This window comes from Branchiostoma belcheri, unplaced genomic scaffold, assembly GCF_001625305.1.
Source record: "Branchiostoma belcheri isolate BF01 breed outbred unplaced genomic scaffold, Haploidv18h27 scaffold208, whole genome shotgun sequence".
In the NCBI taxonomy this organism is placed as follows: domain Eukaryota; kingdom Metazoa; phylum Chordata; class Leptocardii; order Amphioxiformes; family Branchiostomatidae; genus Branchiostoma; species Branchiostoma belcheri.
Window position 1 is genome coordinate 277489 of NW_017803580.1, and position 15518 is coordinate 293006.

The 15518-nt window shown below is 41.7% G+C and overlaps 1 protein-coding gene across 3 annotated transcripts in view; it reads right to left on the reverse strand.

The window, feature by feature from the left end:
• The window catches only part of LOC109469559 (oxysterol-binding protein 1-like), a 50234-nt gene that overhangs the window by 4964 nt on the left and 29752 nt on the right, over positions 1 to 15518 (reverse strand). For all 3 annotated transcript variants that reach the window (XM_019768091.1, XM_019768093.1, XM_019768092.1), the window contains 13 exons: positions 14886 to 14999; positions 14026 to 14168; positions 12876 to 13068; positions 12189 to 12321; positions 8053 to 8230; positions 6944 to 7111; positions 5758 to 6003; positions 5296 to 5415; positions 4505 to 4609; positions 3512 to 3607; positions 2121 to 2296; positions 1277 to 1369; positions 318 to 445 (listed from right to left, as the gene is read on the reverse strand). In XM_019768091.1, the coding sequence (XP_019623650.1) occupies positions 318 to 445; positions 1277 to 1369; positions 2121 to 2296; positions 3512 to 3607; positions 4505 to 4609; positions 5296 to 5415; positions 5758 to 6003; positions 6944 to 7111; positions 8053 to 8230; positions 12189 to 12321; positions 12876 to 13068; positions 14026 to 14168; positions 14886 to 14999 (1893 nt within the window). The remainder of the gene's footprint in view (positions 1 to 317; positions 446 to 1276; positions 1370 to 2120; positions 2297 to 3511; positions 3608 to 4504; positions 4610 to 5295; positions 5416 to 5757; positions 6004 to 6943; positions 7112 to 8052; positions 8231 to 12188; positions 12322 to 12875; positions 13069 to 14025; positions 14169 to 14885; positions 15000 to 15518) is intronic.

The following is a 15518-nucleotide window of genomic DNA, read 5'->3' on the forward strand; positions in this document are numbered from 1 at the left end:
TTCTGCTAATAGATGTACACAATGTTGTATGTCATGCTACTAAAATGTTCTCGTCCCCTCATCATGGTTGGTTACATAGGATTTTATTTGCTGCATTCATTGTTACCACCACTATATAGTATCAAGTAAGTATAAATCTAAAGAAATAATTATGGTAGTGTTTGTAGACAGTTTTCAGTATGATCCATGTTGCCTGAGTAGTGCAGGTAAAATTTGTCTGGTGCAGGTACACAGTACATGACATTGTAATTTTCAGTGTTTGCAGAAGAAGTATTTTGAGCCCTGTTATGCCATGAACACCAGCTACGTAGTCCCACCTTCTCCTGCTGCCTGTGCTGCCTCAGCCTCTCGCTGTTTCCTCTTGGCTCGTTGTTTTTCCTCTAGCTGAACCTTCAGGGTGTTGGCCTCGTTCCAGTGCCCATTCTCCATGGCTCTCTGGTCAGGTCTGAGATACATGTACAATGGACATGTACAATGTAGTACATTATTTCAGCATGAAAGTTCATCTTTAGTAAATTACATTACGAAAAACAGTTTATTACTGTTCTCCAACTCAAAATTTGACTCACTCACTTATCGACTTCAGACAACCTTTGACCCTTTGCTGACGTCACACGTGGGAAAAATCATGTGTCCACAGCATTTGGGTCAGATAGCTGAGGAAGACTGAGTGATTCAGTCTAAAATTTCTGGTGAGTCAAATTTTGAGTTGGAGAACAGTTTAAGTTTTCATCATGTAGTACATTATTATTTTGTACTTACCACATTATTACACTTGACACATGTCTCATCAGTAACATTTTGTACAATATTATTTTGCATCTTTGGTTTTCCTCAGTCTGATACTTCTACCAAAGAAGAATTATAGATACTTCATGTATATGATAAACTTTTGTGACAGAAGTTACAGCCAGAAGCTACTACATGACATTGTACATATACACATGTATCACGAAGGTCATACATTTATATGACATATATCTGGGCCGGAATAACTTTCAATATGGCCTGTGTGATATCTACCCATATTACAGTCAGGGTTTTAACAGTTATCACCTGGGCTTCTAAAAGTTCCGTAGACAAGCCTCAGGGGTTAATGTAACAAAAAACACCAGCTGTCAAGAAGGTCATGTAATGAAAAATATCTACAAAAGCAGTGAGTGCTACCAGATGTAGACGTGATTAACGACTTTCCCACTCTGGGACAGGCTGAACCAAACCATATCCCTTACAAAATGAAGATACAATATCTGCAAGTTTGAGAATGTTGACTGACCTGTTCCTACTGTCTGTAGGAGCCACCTGGTCCTCTGGTTCATTCAGGAACATGGCCATCTCTGTGAAGTTGTACATGGTTGTGTTCCAGGGGCTGCACATCAACATACAGGGCAGGGCAGGGTTACAGCACAAGAACAACATGCACACATCATGGATGAAACTTGGCTACATGTAATCATCCCTACTCTTCTCAATCATCTTCCACGGGGAAAAAAGACCAACCCTACAGTTTCACAGGATAATACCAGACCATAGCCTGTTCAAGACTGCTGCAGTACCAGGGGAGCTGCTAGGGGGCTCAACTTTGCCCTTGACCTTCCCATATACCATTGTCTATTATAATGACAATCTATGTATTAATTGGTTCTTCCATTTGCCTGCCAATGTACATGTGGAAACACATGTACATACACATGACAGTCACATACACACAGCCAGAATAGACATACATTGTACATGAAAAAGGTAACCAGGTACAAATTTAAAAGTAGTACGAACAGCGAGGGAATCTGGGCTCCTAACGTTGTCCAAAGACATACAGTGTATGCATAGTGCTGCATACCTAAACCCACATTTAGGTTCAGGTCCGGATTCAAGTCCAGAGACTTGTAAGTCCGGACCTAAACCCATGGCATATACAAAATTGTATAGGTTTTAGGTGGTTTGGAAAGAAAAGGGGTATGTGAAATGATCTTTCATGGTAATAAGTCCGGACTCGGTTCTTGACTTTTAGGTTTTTTTGGACTTGAACCTAAACATTCTTACAAGTCCGGAGCCAAGTCCAGTGAACCGGTATGCAGCACTATGTATGCATGGATAGTTGAGTATGACTTATGACTTACGGAGGGTTACTTCTGATCCAGATAACTTTAGGTGCTGTTGTTTGGTACACAGACTTGCCCCGCCCGTTGCCGCCAGTCTGGTCCTTGACTATCTTGGCGTACTCTATCTTCTTGTCCCAGGTGCCTGACAGGACGTAGTGAGCCTGTCCATCCTTGTCTGTCACCACACCTGTCACCTGGAATGTCACAGGTGTAACACAGTTACAGCAGTCACAGGTGTAACAAAATTTCAACCAGTCTTTAGGCCACACCAATTTAATTTGTTGTTTCTCGGATTCGCCCTGACCATTTTTTTCTGATTCGCAAAAAAAAAAAATTTGTTCGAAATCAACGGTTACTGCAAAATGTTCAATGGAAGACATATTTTGGCCCCAACAGTTGAAGAAAGTCCTTTTCATTGTAACAATGCAATTTTGCTTTATTAAAAGTTCCAAATCTATTGTTTTAATCATAAAAGAGCCTGGCATGTTCACATATTGTAACATTTCTGGCTATCATGGGGTGCCTTGGACTGTTTTTTTTTATTTCGCCCTGTCGCTTTATATTTTTTCTGAAAAAATCCGAGAAACAACAAATTAAATTGGTGTGGCCTCATGCAGCTGTCTCACATTTCTGACATTCGTGGTTGGTGCTGCACTGGGCACACTGAGTTTGAAGTTAACAATCACACAGATAACAGCTGTGTTTCCAGCTTTTCCAGCTTAGGAGTTACGGTAATCGTAGTTTTTGTGTCTAGTTATGAATTACTTTTTTGTACTTAATCAAATGTTCCTTTTGCAATGAGCCATCGGGCATAAGTTTGCAATAAACAATTAAAGTTGTTCATTTTTTCTGACATCTTCCCACAGACAATCATGAATATTCATCATTCAGATCTATGGTTTCTCAAGTTATGCTGTCCATAAACAAACAAAATAATATATACAATGTAGCACCAAGAACATAACCTTCTTGGCAAAGATGTATGGCAATGCTACATCTGTATGTGGTAGTGACTATTGTTGATACATAATGTAAACAAAATAGTTTTTACATGTACACAATTATGTACATACACTGCCTAACTAGTCTTTGATTGTTCTTGTATTTCACACTGTATTTGAAATTATGTGCCCTTTGTGTTTTGTCCTTATATGTTGACTCTCTAATATCAGCTTTGCTGCCTTGAGAGTCAGTGTAATGTCTTGTTGCATTTTTCAATAAATAAAATAAATAAAAATAAATAATACCTGCCTAACTAGAAGCTGACTCCTTGCTCCTCTCTATAAGGTACCAACAAGTCCCTAGCCAAATGTGCTGCTTGTTAACTTTATTTCTTCTTTAGATCTTCTTTATTTATTCATTTATGTACTCATTATATAATGATTCTTATAGTTTAGGGTTGTCTGTACCTTCCTGGGAGTTTCCCTGGAGAAGTAGCTGTATGGTGTGTAGACCAGATGACACTTGTCTCCTGTCTTGTGGTTCACAATGTCCATCTCTCCACTCTGACAGGAAACAACAAAATATTTTCATTAAATATCCAACTTAGGCAACACTAAACATCATTAATCAAAATCAATTGGTTCTTGGATTTGCTGCATTATTTTTATCGAATTGAACAAACATTTTGAGACCAGACCTCCCATTCTGGCCATTCAAGAAAATTTCACTCACACACACTGACTTGATTTTATGGATGACATCCTCTGAAGACCCCTAAACGTGAAAATTGGAAAGCTTATTGCTACTCTTCACAATGATACCAAATGCCATGACTGTACATTCCACCCTCCCGAGCAGGCTTAGTGGCTCGGCCCGAAGGGTCCTCCTCAACTAACCCTGCCAATCTGGATTCGATCTGAGCCTCCGGCCCAGGTAGCCTATAAATATTAATGAGCTTGCCTTATTTGGCACATGCTCTTGAGACTGTAGCTCTGGCTGCGGCTGGAAAGCCCATGTAGCACAGGCTTTTCCCTCCGCCTGTCCTCACACTGAGGAACACGTCTCGTCCATCAAGCAGTCCCTGCAGCGTGCTTTTTTGGTGTTCGTGAAGCTGTTCGACGCCGAAAAAGTCTTGCACGGCTGAGAAAACATTACCAGCCACCATTACAGGAAATCCAAACCAGCGATGTAAGACGTAACGTGATTGGCTGTCGGATTCCCGATGACCTTTGCCCTTAGCTTTGCACAACTGAAAGCTGTGTCTCTGATTGGCTGACAGCTTGTTATAGGCTTCCTGGGCCGGAGGCTCAGATCAAATCCAGATTGGCAGGGTTAGTTGAGGAGGACCCTTCCGGGCCGAGCCACTAACCCTGCTCGGGAGGGTGGTACATTTAGGAGTGGTCTACTAGAGCTGCTTACAGTAGGCAAGTCTTTGTGTGGGTAACTGAACAAGGCCGTACCTGGTCAATCCACAGTTTGCCGACGATGATGTTATGCACGATGGACGTGACCTTCCTCCAGGTGTAGTGGTTTCCTGTGGCTGTGAACTTCAGGTGAGCTATTCCCTGTAACATACATGTACAACAGTCAGCTCAGTCAGTTGTTGAAATGCCCATTAGATACGCCTGTTAAGCTAGCAGTTGCACATGGAATTGGGTTGGCCTTTGACAAATTTGCTATCAGTACGTTAAATATTTTTTATTATGTTCTTCAGAGTGCTGGCCAGTCACGAACCCAAAATTATACATGATTCACTAAGTCTTGTTCCTATAGCTATCTAGTTGGAACCCTGGAAGATTAGCCTTTTGGCTGAAGGGTATCGGAATAAAGAGAATAAAGAGAAGAGACATAACAAGACTGGCAATGAAAACATACATTGCCATGGTGACGGTGGTTGTTGTTAGGGTTATTGTTTGCATGGCACTGCCATCATTTCATGATTTTGAGGAAGACTCGGTACTTGGACTTTGGTTAAGTCTAGACAGATACAGTACACTCCTCCCCTGAGTGCATAGTGAACGAGCCCCGGGGTCACAGAAAGCAGGGTCATCTGGGGCAGACAGATCTTCAGGGTTCCAGGAATGTGGGCATGGATGTGGGTCAGAGAAATGCCTGTGGACATTCTGCATGCCTGTGGACAAAATGCCTGTACAATTCCTAGAATTCTTGCGAATTGCACACAATACTGTACCATTAGGCTCCTCCCTGAGACGTCGCCAAAAACTTGAGGGCTCACAGACAAGAGACTGACCTGTGGAATGATGTTGAGGTACTTCCCACGGAACTTGGAGGTCATGGTGAACTCCTGCCAGGACTCCCAGCCATGCTTACTGTCCACATACGCAGCTGCTGCAGGGGGGTGATGGCTCACCTGAGGGTTAGACCAATCAAATCAAATTTGAGTTAAACTTGAATCAAATATTACTGCCAAACATGCCGCAAACACTGACGACCTACTCCCAGTAATTTTGATGTAGTTCTAAATTTCATGCTGACATTTATTACTTTCCAGATGAAGTAACAGACCTCGGAATTACATACCCTAGTCAAATGATATCATCTCGATCTTATGAAAATCCAAAATGATTTGTCAGATAAATCTATAATCAATACCGAATAGTATATGAATTTCTTGTGTTGGAAATGCCATTTTAAAGTCTTGACAAACTAGGACTGCTACCAACACAAACAAAACTTGAAAGATCTCCCATACCTGTTCTGTGATAGCTCTCCACCCAAACTCCTCGGTGAGATCTAACTCGTACGTCTCCCCCAGTAGTGGGTTGAAGGGCTTGCCTGTACGCTGGGTTGTTGTAGAATACGCTGATGCCGTGAAGGCGGCCACGTACGCTAACTGCTCTGTGGACGACTCCAGCTGAGCGGCCTTGTTCAGGATATCTGAGTACTCAAAATCTTCTGTCAGCCTTTGAAGCATGGATATGGGTTCATTAAAATTCACCTGGTGAAGAAGGAAATACAATGTCAATGTGTTGTTGTTAATAAATGTGTGATGCTTTTCCATGTAGGTAAAATATATACTTGTATGCAGCTCCAATGCAGCTTTGCCAAGGCTCAAATATGTAACGGTAATGACATGTACATGTACATGTAAGACTTAGTCACCTTCCATCTCGGATAGGACGTTAAATGGAGGTTCCGTGTTTGGGGAGAGCCACACCCCACACACGTTAAAGATCCCACCACACCTTTCAAAAAAGAGTAGGGGCATGCCCCGGTGTGCGAAGATACAAACACTACTGTATGAAGTTGGTGATTCACTTCAAATCACCCGAATGGAGGCCTGGCGAACCTCTGTTCCGTATCAGCCACATGGTGATTACATCACCACACATGGTGATTACATCATCACCCGGACGGAGGCGTGGCGAACCCCGTCTTGTATAAAGCTAACGAAAGGGTATGCCACCTCGTAAGGGGCGGTATAACCCCGACCAATACGGTCGACCGATGATGATGATGATGATGATGATTTGTAGTGAATCACCAAATTCCAGATACATGTATTTTGACCATCCCTAGTCCAAATTACATAGTACTGTAATTCCAGGATTGTTTCACGGTACTTTTACAAGTTTGTTCACTGTTTCAGGCTGTGAAAATTTGCTACTGTGAAGTGAATTACACTATAATAGCAAATCACACATAGACCATAATTATATTATAAAATCGATACTTGAATCCCTTGGGGTGAGGTAATCAGCAGCTACTATTACTGCTACAGACAGTAACTACTACTACCACTAGTCTACTACTGTAACTACATGTACTACTACCACTACTTCTACTGTAACTGCTACTACAGTAACTACAACTACTACTAACAGTAACTACTACAGTAACTACTACGGGTACTAACACTATACTACTAGGCTACTGACCGGCATGGGGATCTTGGAAAGCTCCTTGCCGATGCAGTTCTTCATGATGCTCCACAGGTTCAGGCTGATGTTGGGTTTCTCGGGGATTCTTGTTCTTCTTCTCCTGCGGGGCTCCTTGGGAACTTTGCTGGGGGTCTGGGGGGTCCTGGGGCCACCACTAGAAGAAGTCTGGGGGGATAATCAGCAATGATAGATACATTTCAACTGGTCTGGCAATTCCTACTCTTCATTATTGAATACAATTTCCCATCAAGTTACTAGAGTTGTTACTGCAAACAGGTTTGACTGTGAAAGAACATACAGTCCCTAAAATTCATTACCATAAATATCAACTGCTACAGAAAGTTTCTGAGAGCTTCCATAGAATTTTCATAGCTCACAATATCCAAACCTGTTTCTGACCAACATAAACCCTTCAACTCTCACAGTTAAGTGGCACCCAAAGACATTCAACAAGAAGATCAGATCAAATCAAATCAAATCAAATCAAATAAGATGAATGTAATCTCTACCACATCACGTGTCAGGGTACAGTAATAGTTGAGCCGGGCCTGGCCAAAGTCATAATACAGGCAAAACTGAGTCCTTGCCAGACCAGATTTTTGGAGCATAGGCCACCAGTGTACAAAATACTTTTTTGAACCAGGTTGCCCAGTGGGCAACCTACGGCAAAAATTAGGTTGCCCATCAGAATTTTAGGTTGCCCCATCTATAAGTTACTACTTTCCTCAAATTACGTAATGTTACATACATAAACCTTTGACAATATTTCTAACAGCCATTAGTTAACTGATAATAGTAATAGCCATTAATACCTAAAATAATTAAAAAGCATCTGCCGGATACAGCAGTGCAAGCCAAGTGGGCATGATTGGGGGGGGGGTTCTTAAAATTCAGGTAGCACACTGGGCTACCTAGGTTTGAAAATAGGTTGCCCCAAGTAAAATTAAGTTGCCTGGGGCAACCAGGTATTTTGCACACTGGCCACCCAGCATGTTTTGTCGGAGGTGTCACTGCATAGCACATCGTATCACTGGGACATTTAATCACCTTGGATAAAGTACAACAGTTACTGCAATGTACAAATAACTGGATGACATGGAACCTACACTATCTACAGAGTGTTGGGAGGCTGTCCGCTCTAATTTCTTCTTGGCCTTGACCCCAAATTCCTCCGGCTTGTCAGTCGCCTCCTCGTCAGAACTGCTGATGTACACAAAGTCTTTCCCTGCACCTTCACTTGCCTCGCTGGCCATGCTGGCTGCACTGACTCCACTCGGCGTCCGTCTGGAAGGGACAAACAGATCCATGTCAGTTCTCAGGGTTCTAGCTAGTGCAAAGTAGTGTAGGGGCCCCCTACGCTATAATTTTGACCCCCTACGCTAAATCCCCCCCCTATGGTATAATTTTGACCCCCTATGCTAAATTTCCCCCCTATGCTAATTTTTAATACAGCATAGGGGCATTGTGACTGTATTTCTTTGTTCAAGAATACCAGATTAAGTGTGAAAAATCAAGGATACATTGTACATACCTTAGAAATAACATTTTTTCCCTTTGGGTATCCCTCAAATGGCCTCTTTTTAAGCTCAAATTTTTAAAAGCTGAGCTTCGCTCCCTCATCATGAGGCCAAAGCCACTACGCAAAAATTAAATCCTAGCTAGAACCCTGGTTCTACTCCACTCAGACACAGAACTTTCCTGCCTGCTATTACCAGCATAACCCAAGAAAATGTGGATGACTTGTATGTGATGATAATTAATGTATAACTACAAGTCATGTCCAGTTACAACTGTGTATGAAAGTCTTTTTTTTGGTGCCTGTTTGTATGTTTGCTTGTGTGTCCATCAGGTTATTTAAATTCAGTACAGTGGCAGGGAGTGAGAGCAAGGATGGGATAATCACACACAAGAGTCATGAGTGACAGAAACAGAGTTGAGAGGTACAGCATTAGAATTAGTTGAATCAACAATCTTAATATGTCACTTATTTGACTAATTCAAGGGGGGGGGTTGGTCTGTCTGTCTTTGTCTCCACTTATGAAATATATATGCTAGTCCTAGTCATCGTAACTATGGTAACATATCAATAGACATACATCTACATAATGTCAGTTAAAACCTTATTTGCATAATAAATGAACAAAATTAAACATGTGAGAATATTGCACTGTGGTATGTTCTTTGAACTACAGTAACTGCACAATGCTTAAAAAAGTAACGGAGATGTGAGATTTTGAAATTTTCTTGCATAATTGATTACATCATTGTATTTGAAATGAACTGTATAATGTATTACCCTTGTTGACCACCTGTCTAAACAGACTAGATGTATCAGTCCCAATGCAAGTGGTCTTCTTGGGCAGGTTTGACTGTTAGTGCCCTGAATTACAACATTTTGATTGTCTCTAAGGCCACACCAAGTAAATTTTATGGATGACGTCCGCGCGCGCATTGATTTTGGCCTGTTCCTAGAAAAAAAACAAATTCCGCTTCCTGTAACTATGACCAAAGAGTCACGACAGTGCCGCTGATAGATTTGTACGGACCAATGCTTATGAAGCATCGAGCAAGGAAATCATGACTTCCTTTAGTAATTCAGTTTGGTACATGCTGCCACATTTGAAGAAACTTGCTGACCGCTCCATCTATCTATTCTCCCCAAAGCACAAGACGACAACTGCTGTTCCACCTGATTTATTGCTGTTTTGATGATGAATAAAAGACGTCTTGCTTGTTACACTGTGTCACCTCATTCAATTTGTGTCCTAACATTTGTATATTTCTAATCTAGGCATCTTGTTTTTTAGGGCCCTTCTTGTTTTTTTTTGCCCTCTCGCATTAGATTTAGGGTCTCCAAAGGACGCCATCCATAAAATTTACTTGGTGTGGCCTTATGGTGGCCAAGACTGCCATGTCATGAGGTACCCTCCCTCTCCCAGCTGAATGCAATTTCAGCACATCAAAACTGATATTGACATTTCTTACCATGTTTTCATCATCATTTTTTCATACATGTAGCGCTTGAAATAGGCCAAAAACAAACTACATGGGGCCTCCCTTTATTTTTTGGTACCACCCATAAATAGCTAGAACCACTGCACTGCCTATATAAGATAGACATCGCATTTTCTCTCACAGATATCAGTATGCTATGGGACAGGATTGACTCAAATTACTACATTAAAACATTGAGCAGAAAATTGACTTTAAAACTGCTTTAAGTTTAAGAACAGGATGTGACATGAAGGACTCACAAGCGTGCTCCTGTGAGGCCGAGCATTGAGGGGTTTGTCCCGGGGAATCTGGGGAACCACAACACGCAGATTTTAACACAGGCTCCACATTTTCTGTAGCTGTACCTCTACACTTATCAGCACATGTATGAGGCCACAATATACAAAGACTGTTCATGGACAGGACCTGGTATTTTGTGTAGTTCACAACTCAACAATTTTACCAACTAGACAATAATATACTGTAGGTGAAAATTCCTTAATTTTCCCTTTCTTCATATTGGGAAAAATAGGAGCAGCTATTCTCAGAAACAGCAAATATAATTGGCGTGGCCTTATACTTTGTACTGTCCCTCGAAGAAAAGGACCATTCATTATCATACATGCAAACCACCTAGTGGTTGTTTACTACAACATAGGAACTGTACTGGTAGTAGAACAGTGGTAGCTTTTACGATCAGATTTAATATTAGATTTAGGTAAAGGAAGACAGAATGCCAATGAAGGTTAGACATCCAGGTAATGAGATACACACGAAAAGTTTCTGAAACTGAGGCCACACCAATTTAATTTGTTGGTTCTCAGATTCGCCTCTTCGTTTTTTTCTGATTTGCAAAAAAAAAAAAATTGATTCTGGTCCTGAATCAACTGAAAAATGCTCATGTTTTGCCCCCCAACAGTTGAGGAAAGTCCTTTTCTTCCTAGTTGTTACAGTTTTCCCATCTATCATTGCAGTGGTTTGATTAAAAGTTCAAAATTCAATTTAATGTTTAAATTTTATCCCAGCCTTTTGTGTTGACTTCATCGCTCATTTTGTAGCATTTAAGCCTATAATAGGATGCCTAGACCTGTTTTTATTTTTATTTTTTTTCGCCCTGTCGCTTCATATTTTTTCTGAAAAAATCCGAGAACCAACAAATTAAATTGGTGTGGCCTGAATAGATTTTGAAAGATGTCAGATGTTTCAAGTAGTATCCACTACTTTTCATCAGAACTTAAAACTGTCTTTAGCTAGATTTTGCATCTTGGAAATCAAACGTTCCAAAAAGGCTGTGACAGGCTGTCTAACTAAGCAGTGAAATATCATGCACAGTTCACCTATTCTACATTCTACCATGGAGTTATTCCATGCAGAAATGATCCATTCTTCCCACCTACCTGCGCATGAGAACCCTATCCACACATGTGTGCAGAGAGCCAAAAGGGAAACAAACATTGTGGCTGGGTAACATGCAGCAAATATGAACCTGAGCAAGAAGTTTGAGCTTAAAGTATGTACAGTGCTGGGCAGGCTTGTTGAGTGAGGTATTGGACAAGTACAGTAAAATCTGGGCAACCAGTGCAATGTACTTGCAAACACAGTACAAGTCATAGTTTAATTTTGTACATGCATGTAATAAAAATCTCATTTTCAGATTTGCTGCAGTAACCATAGTGAAGAAGAAACAGTGGTAAGCAGACAGGAGGTGCAATAAGCAGTAGAACTAGAAGAGGCCTTCAGCAGTGAACCTAGCCTGAGTAAAGCTTCATATTTGTGCAGGTCTAACCTGGCGAGAATTTGTCACCAAGAAAAGGTTTTGTATCTTGACCTAACCATTTTGTACATGCAGCTACATGTATAGTGAACAGAGCCTTGGCCCTGGAAAGGCCAGTTTGGAGACATGTACCAAAACTTACCAGTTCTGAGTTTCAGATGAATTTTAGGCTGGGTAGGCATATCTTTGAGTACGTCTGTGAGAAAGTGTGACCAAGACTGACTTGGTCTGACTGGCAGGGGTGCCATAGGTACCAGTTCCACGCGTTCATGATGACACTTCCCCGAAACTGTTTTATCACGGTCAAACTGTTTCAGACCACCTCTGGACGTAGTTCAGAACAAAACGGATCAAAAATGGTTGGGGGCATCCTACCAAAATGAATGAAACCATTTTGATTTTTGCATCATGATTTTTGCACCATTTTGCAGTCTAAGACACAAGTCAGTCCAACATGACCGAAGTGGAACGTACCTGTGTGTAAGGTGGGAGTCTGGAATTGTGATTGTCCTAAACTCGCTGTCTGGAGTCTCGTCAATCGCGTCGAAGAACTCGCCATCCTCGTCATCGCTCCCGGCCGTGGACTCAGGCTTCCCATCTGCAGCGGCTGGGAACAGAGATGGCAGGCTTCACTCCCTTACCCATATAGCTTTGCAATTCTCACTGTCAGACAATATAGTATCAGCACTGCAGATGTATGACAATGCTACATTGTGAAGACTGTTGCCTTTTCTCAGTTTGTTGTCAGTTATAATAATAATGGTTTTATTGTCCAAACAGTACCCATGCAGTCGCAGCCTTTAACGGCGGAATTGATGCAGGGTATCACATAATAATCAATACAAATCACAACAAATAAGTAATACACATGATATTAACACAATATATTTTCTCCACAAAATTTTGTGGAACTGTCGCAAGGGTCTGTGCGGCTGCCATTCGGCGCCACAAGGTGACCTCAATACGACTTTCCCCAACCGAAGTTAGCTACCCATTCACACCTGGGTGGAGTGAGGAAAGTCGTGTAAAGTGCCTTTCCCAAGGGCACAACGTAGGGCGCATGTCCAGGGTACGACTCGGGTTCGAACCCAGGTCTCTCGGTTCACAGTCGAATGATCTACCACTACACCACCCGACGCCACTTTAGAGAGTCAAACCCACCTTTATCATTGGGAGCAGTCTTGAGACTGCCCTGAGAGGCCTGTGCTCGGACCTGCTGCTCCAGACTGTTGTGTTGACGGGCCAGTGTTTCCACAGTTTCCTCTAGCCGTAACCTCTGCTCACGCTCGTACTGTAAAGTTTTCTGCCACTTGCGGCCCTGTGTCTGGGCCAGGTCTAGGTAATCAGCACAGGCCTGCAGGGAACACATTCAAAACTGTGCAGTTACTGTTTAGGGGACCTAGAACCATGTACTGATGCTAACTGTCTATCACAATTATCAGTCAAACCAATAACAACATGGTAATTAACAGTTTGACTAATGAGACTACTGAGAGTGGCTGCATGTCAGCTTTGTGTTTTGAATGAAGTAGGCGGGACTATACATGTATATGATCAGTCCATTCCGCATAACAAAGGAGACATATACTGATATATATGCTTTAATCACAATATGAAGTATTGTTTGACCAGCCCAGGATATGTTAAAATGCTTTGTGTGAAAGTAAACAATGCTGTCCTAAAAAATATCAAGTGTTTAATCCAAAGAAACAATGATTTACACCACAAGTGCACTTTTGAATGGTATAGAACGTCAAATCACAAAGAATCATACTTGAACCAGCTCAGGCCAGGTCTTGATTCCTGTTGCCAGGTAATTCAATTAAATGAACAGGGATTAAGTGAGAAGTGCTTTGACTTTTAATCTCATTTTGTGTGTGTACAGATAGGAGGTTATTGGAGATCTGTAGTGTATGGTGATGACCAGTGTTGGTAGCAGGTATTGGGAAACAGACAAAATAACTAATAAACTGGTGGACGTCCCTACTACTAAGTACCTAATACCAGCCCAGAAGAGAACAAGAAATAGCCATGCCTTCAAGTACCAGAGTTATCAACCAAGGATTGAAGTGTTCAAGAATTCATTCTTTCCTAGAACCATCACAGAGTGGAACTCACTGTCACCAAGTACAGTAGGGGCATTGTCAATAGATAGCTTTAAACAATGTCTAGAGCTAGAAGTTCAAGGGTTAGGAGTAACAAGTCGATCGGTGTAATATAGCCAGCTGCCGCTGTGCCGCGTGCCTGCGAAGCTGGTGTGTTACGCCGAAAGGCGGTTATACTGGCTATACAGATACAGACATGGACTCACATTGATCATAGCATTGGAGGTTATCCTGAAGAGGGTTGCTCTCTCGTTGACTGCTTTAACTTTACTCTGGACGTCCGTGCTGTTTTCTTTATCCAGCATCTCCAGCTCGCTCAGCGACCGCTGCAATGCTGCGCCGTGTTTCGCTGCAGAGAAAACAAACGTACAGAAATTACATGTTGCATCTGCAGTGGGTGTCCAGAGGACAATCAAGTCAGCATGGTCTCATCAGTGTTGACAAAATACAAGTTGTCATAAATTCAAAAATTTAAATAGCTAAGTCTTAATATAATAAGGTTGTTCCTCCAAAGATACTTCAAAATTTCTTGAAAGGCGTCCAATGCAATTTCAGGGTGGCAAAGTCAATTTTCTGTTTATTCTTTTTTACATAGTTAAGTTGAATCAACCCTATCCCATAGCATACTGATATCTGTGAGGCAAAAATGTGATGTTCCTGAAAACTGTCGCTTTGCAGTGTTCAAAATATTTTTTTGAGCCAGGTAGCACAGCCTGCAGTGTGCTACCTTGTCGCAAAACTAGGTAGTGCATCAAAATTTTAAGTTGCCCCCCTGATTTTGTGGATTTAGAAGATCTTACAAACAACCTGCATCATGCAAAAGCAGTAGCAATCCGAGAAAATTTTGAAATAATGCAACAGCCTCAAGTGTTGCATTGATTTTTTTGTATATACCCCAACTGGGTACCTCTTCACAGCTTCAAACTAGTACATCTGGCGATGAATGCATCCCCCACCCCCCGCATTTGACAAATTCTATGCACTTTACTTATTTACAATTAGTATCTTCCTTAATACTATGGAGCTGCACTGAATGCCTTTAACTGTAACTGTAACGGTTTCCTACCTATCAAGTCGTTGCAGGTGTTGAGGTCCTCCAGCTTGGCAGACAGGATACGCAGCGTGTTCTGGATCTCGTTTTTGTCGGGAGAGGTGTGCGACTGTCCGTCCTCATCATCGTCTGGGGGGACACAGCAGAAATAGGTCAGACTTCACACATCAGTCAGGACAGTTCTCTGTAGTGTTGCATACCTAAACTCAATTTTAGGTTCAGGTCCGGATTCAAGTCCAGAGGTTTAGGTTCAGTTCCAGACTCGTAAGTCCGGACCTAAACCCATGGCATATACAAAACTGCATGTTGGCAACCTTGCAATGTTGTCTGGGTGAAACTTTGGCCACACAACATGGAGGCCAGTACTTGACGATGCCCGATGGCAATGTTTTCTTCGTTTTGCAGCAAAGATTTTGCAATCTACGGAAGGTTTTGGGTGGTTTGGAAAGAAAAGGGGTATATGAAATGGCCTTTAATGGTAATAAGTCCGGACTCGGTTCTTGAGTTTTAGTTGGTTTTTTTGGACTTGAACCTAAACATTCTTACAAGTCCGGATCCAAGTCCAGTGAACCGGTATGCATCGCTAGTTCTCTTTGTAGTGGCAGGAATTATTTTGCACAAAATAATATAAGGCCGCAACAATTTAAT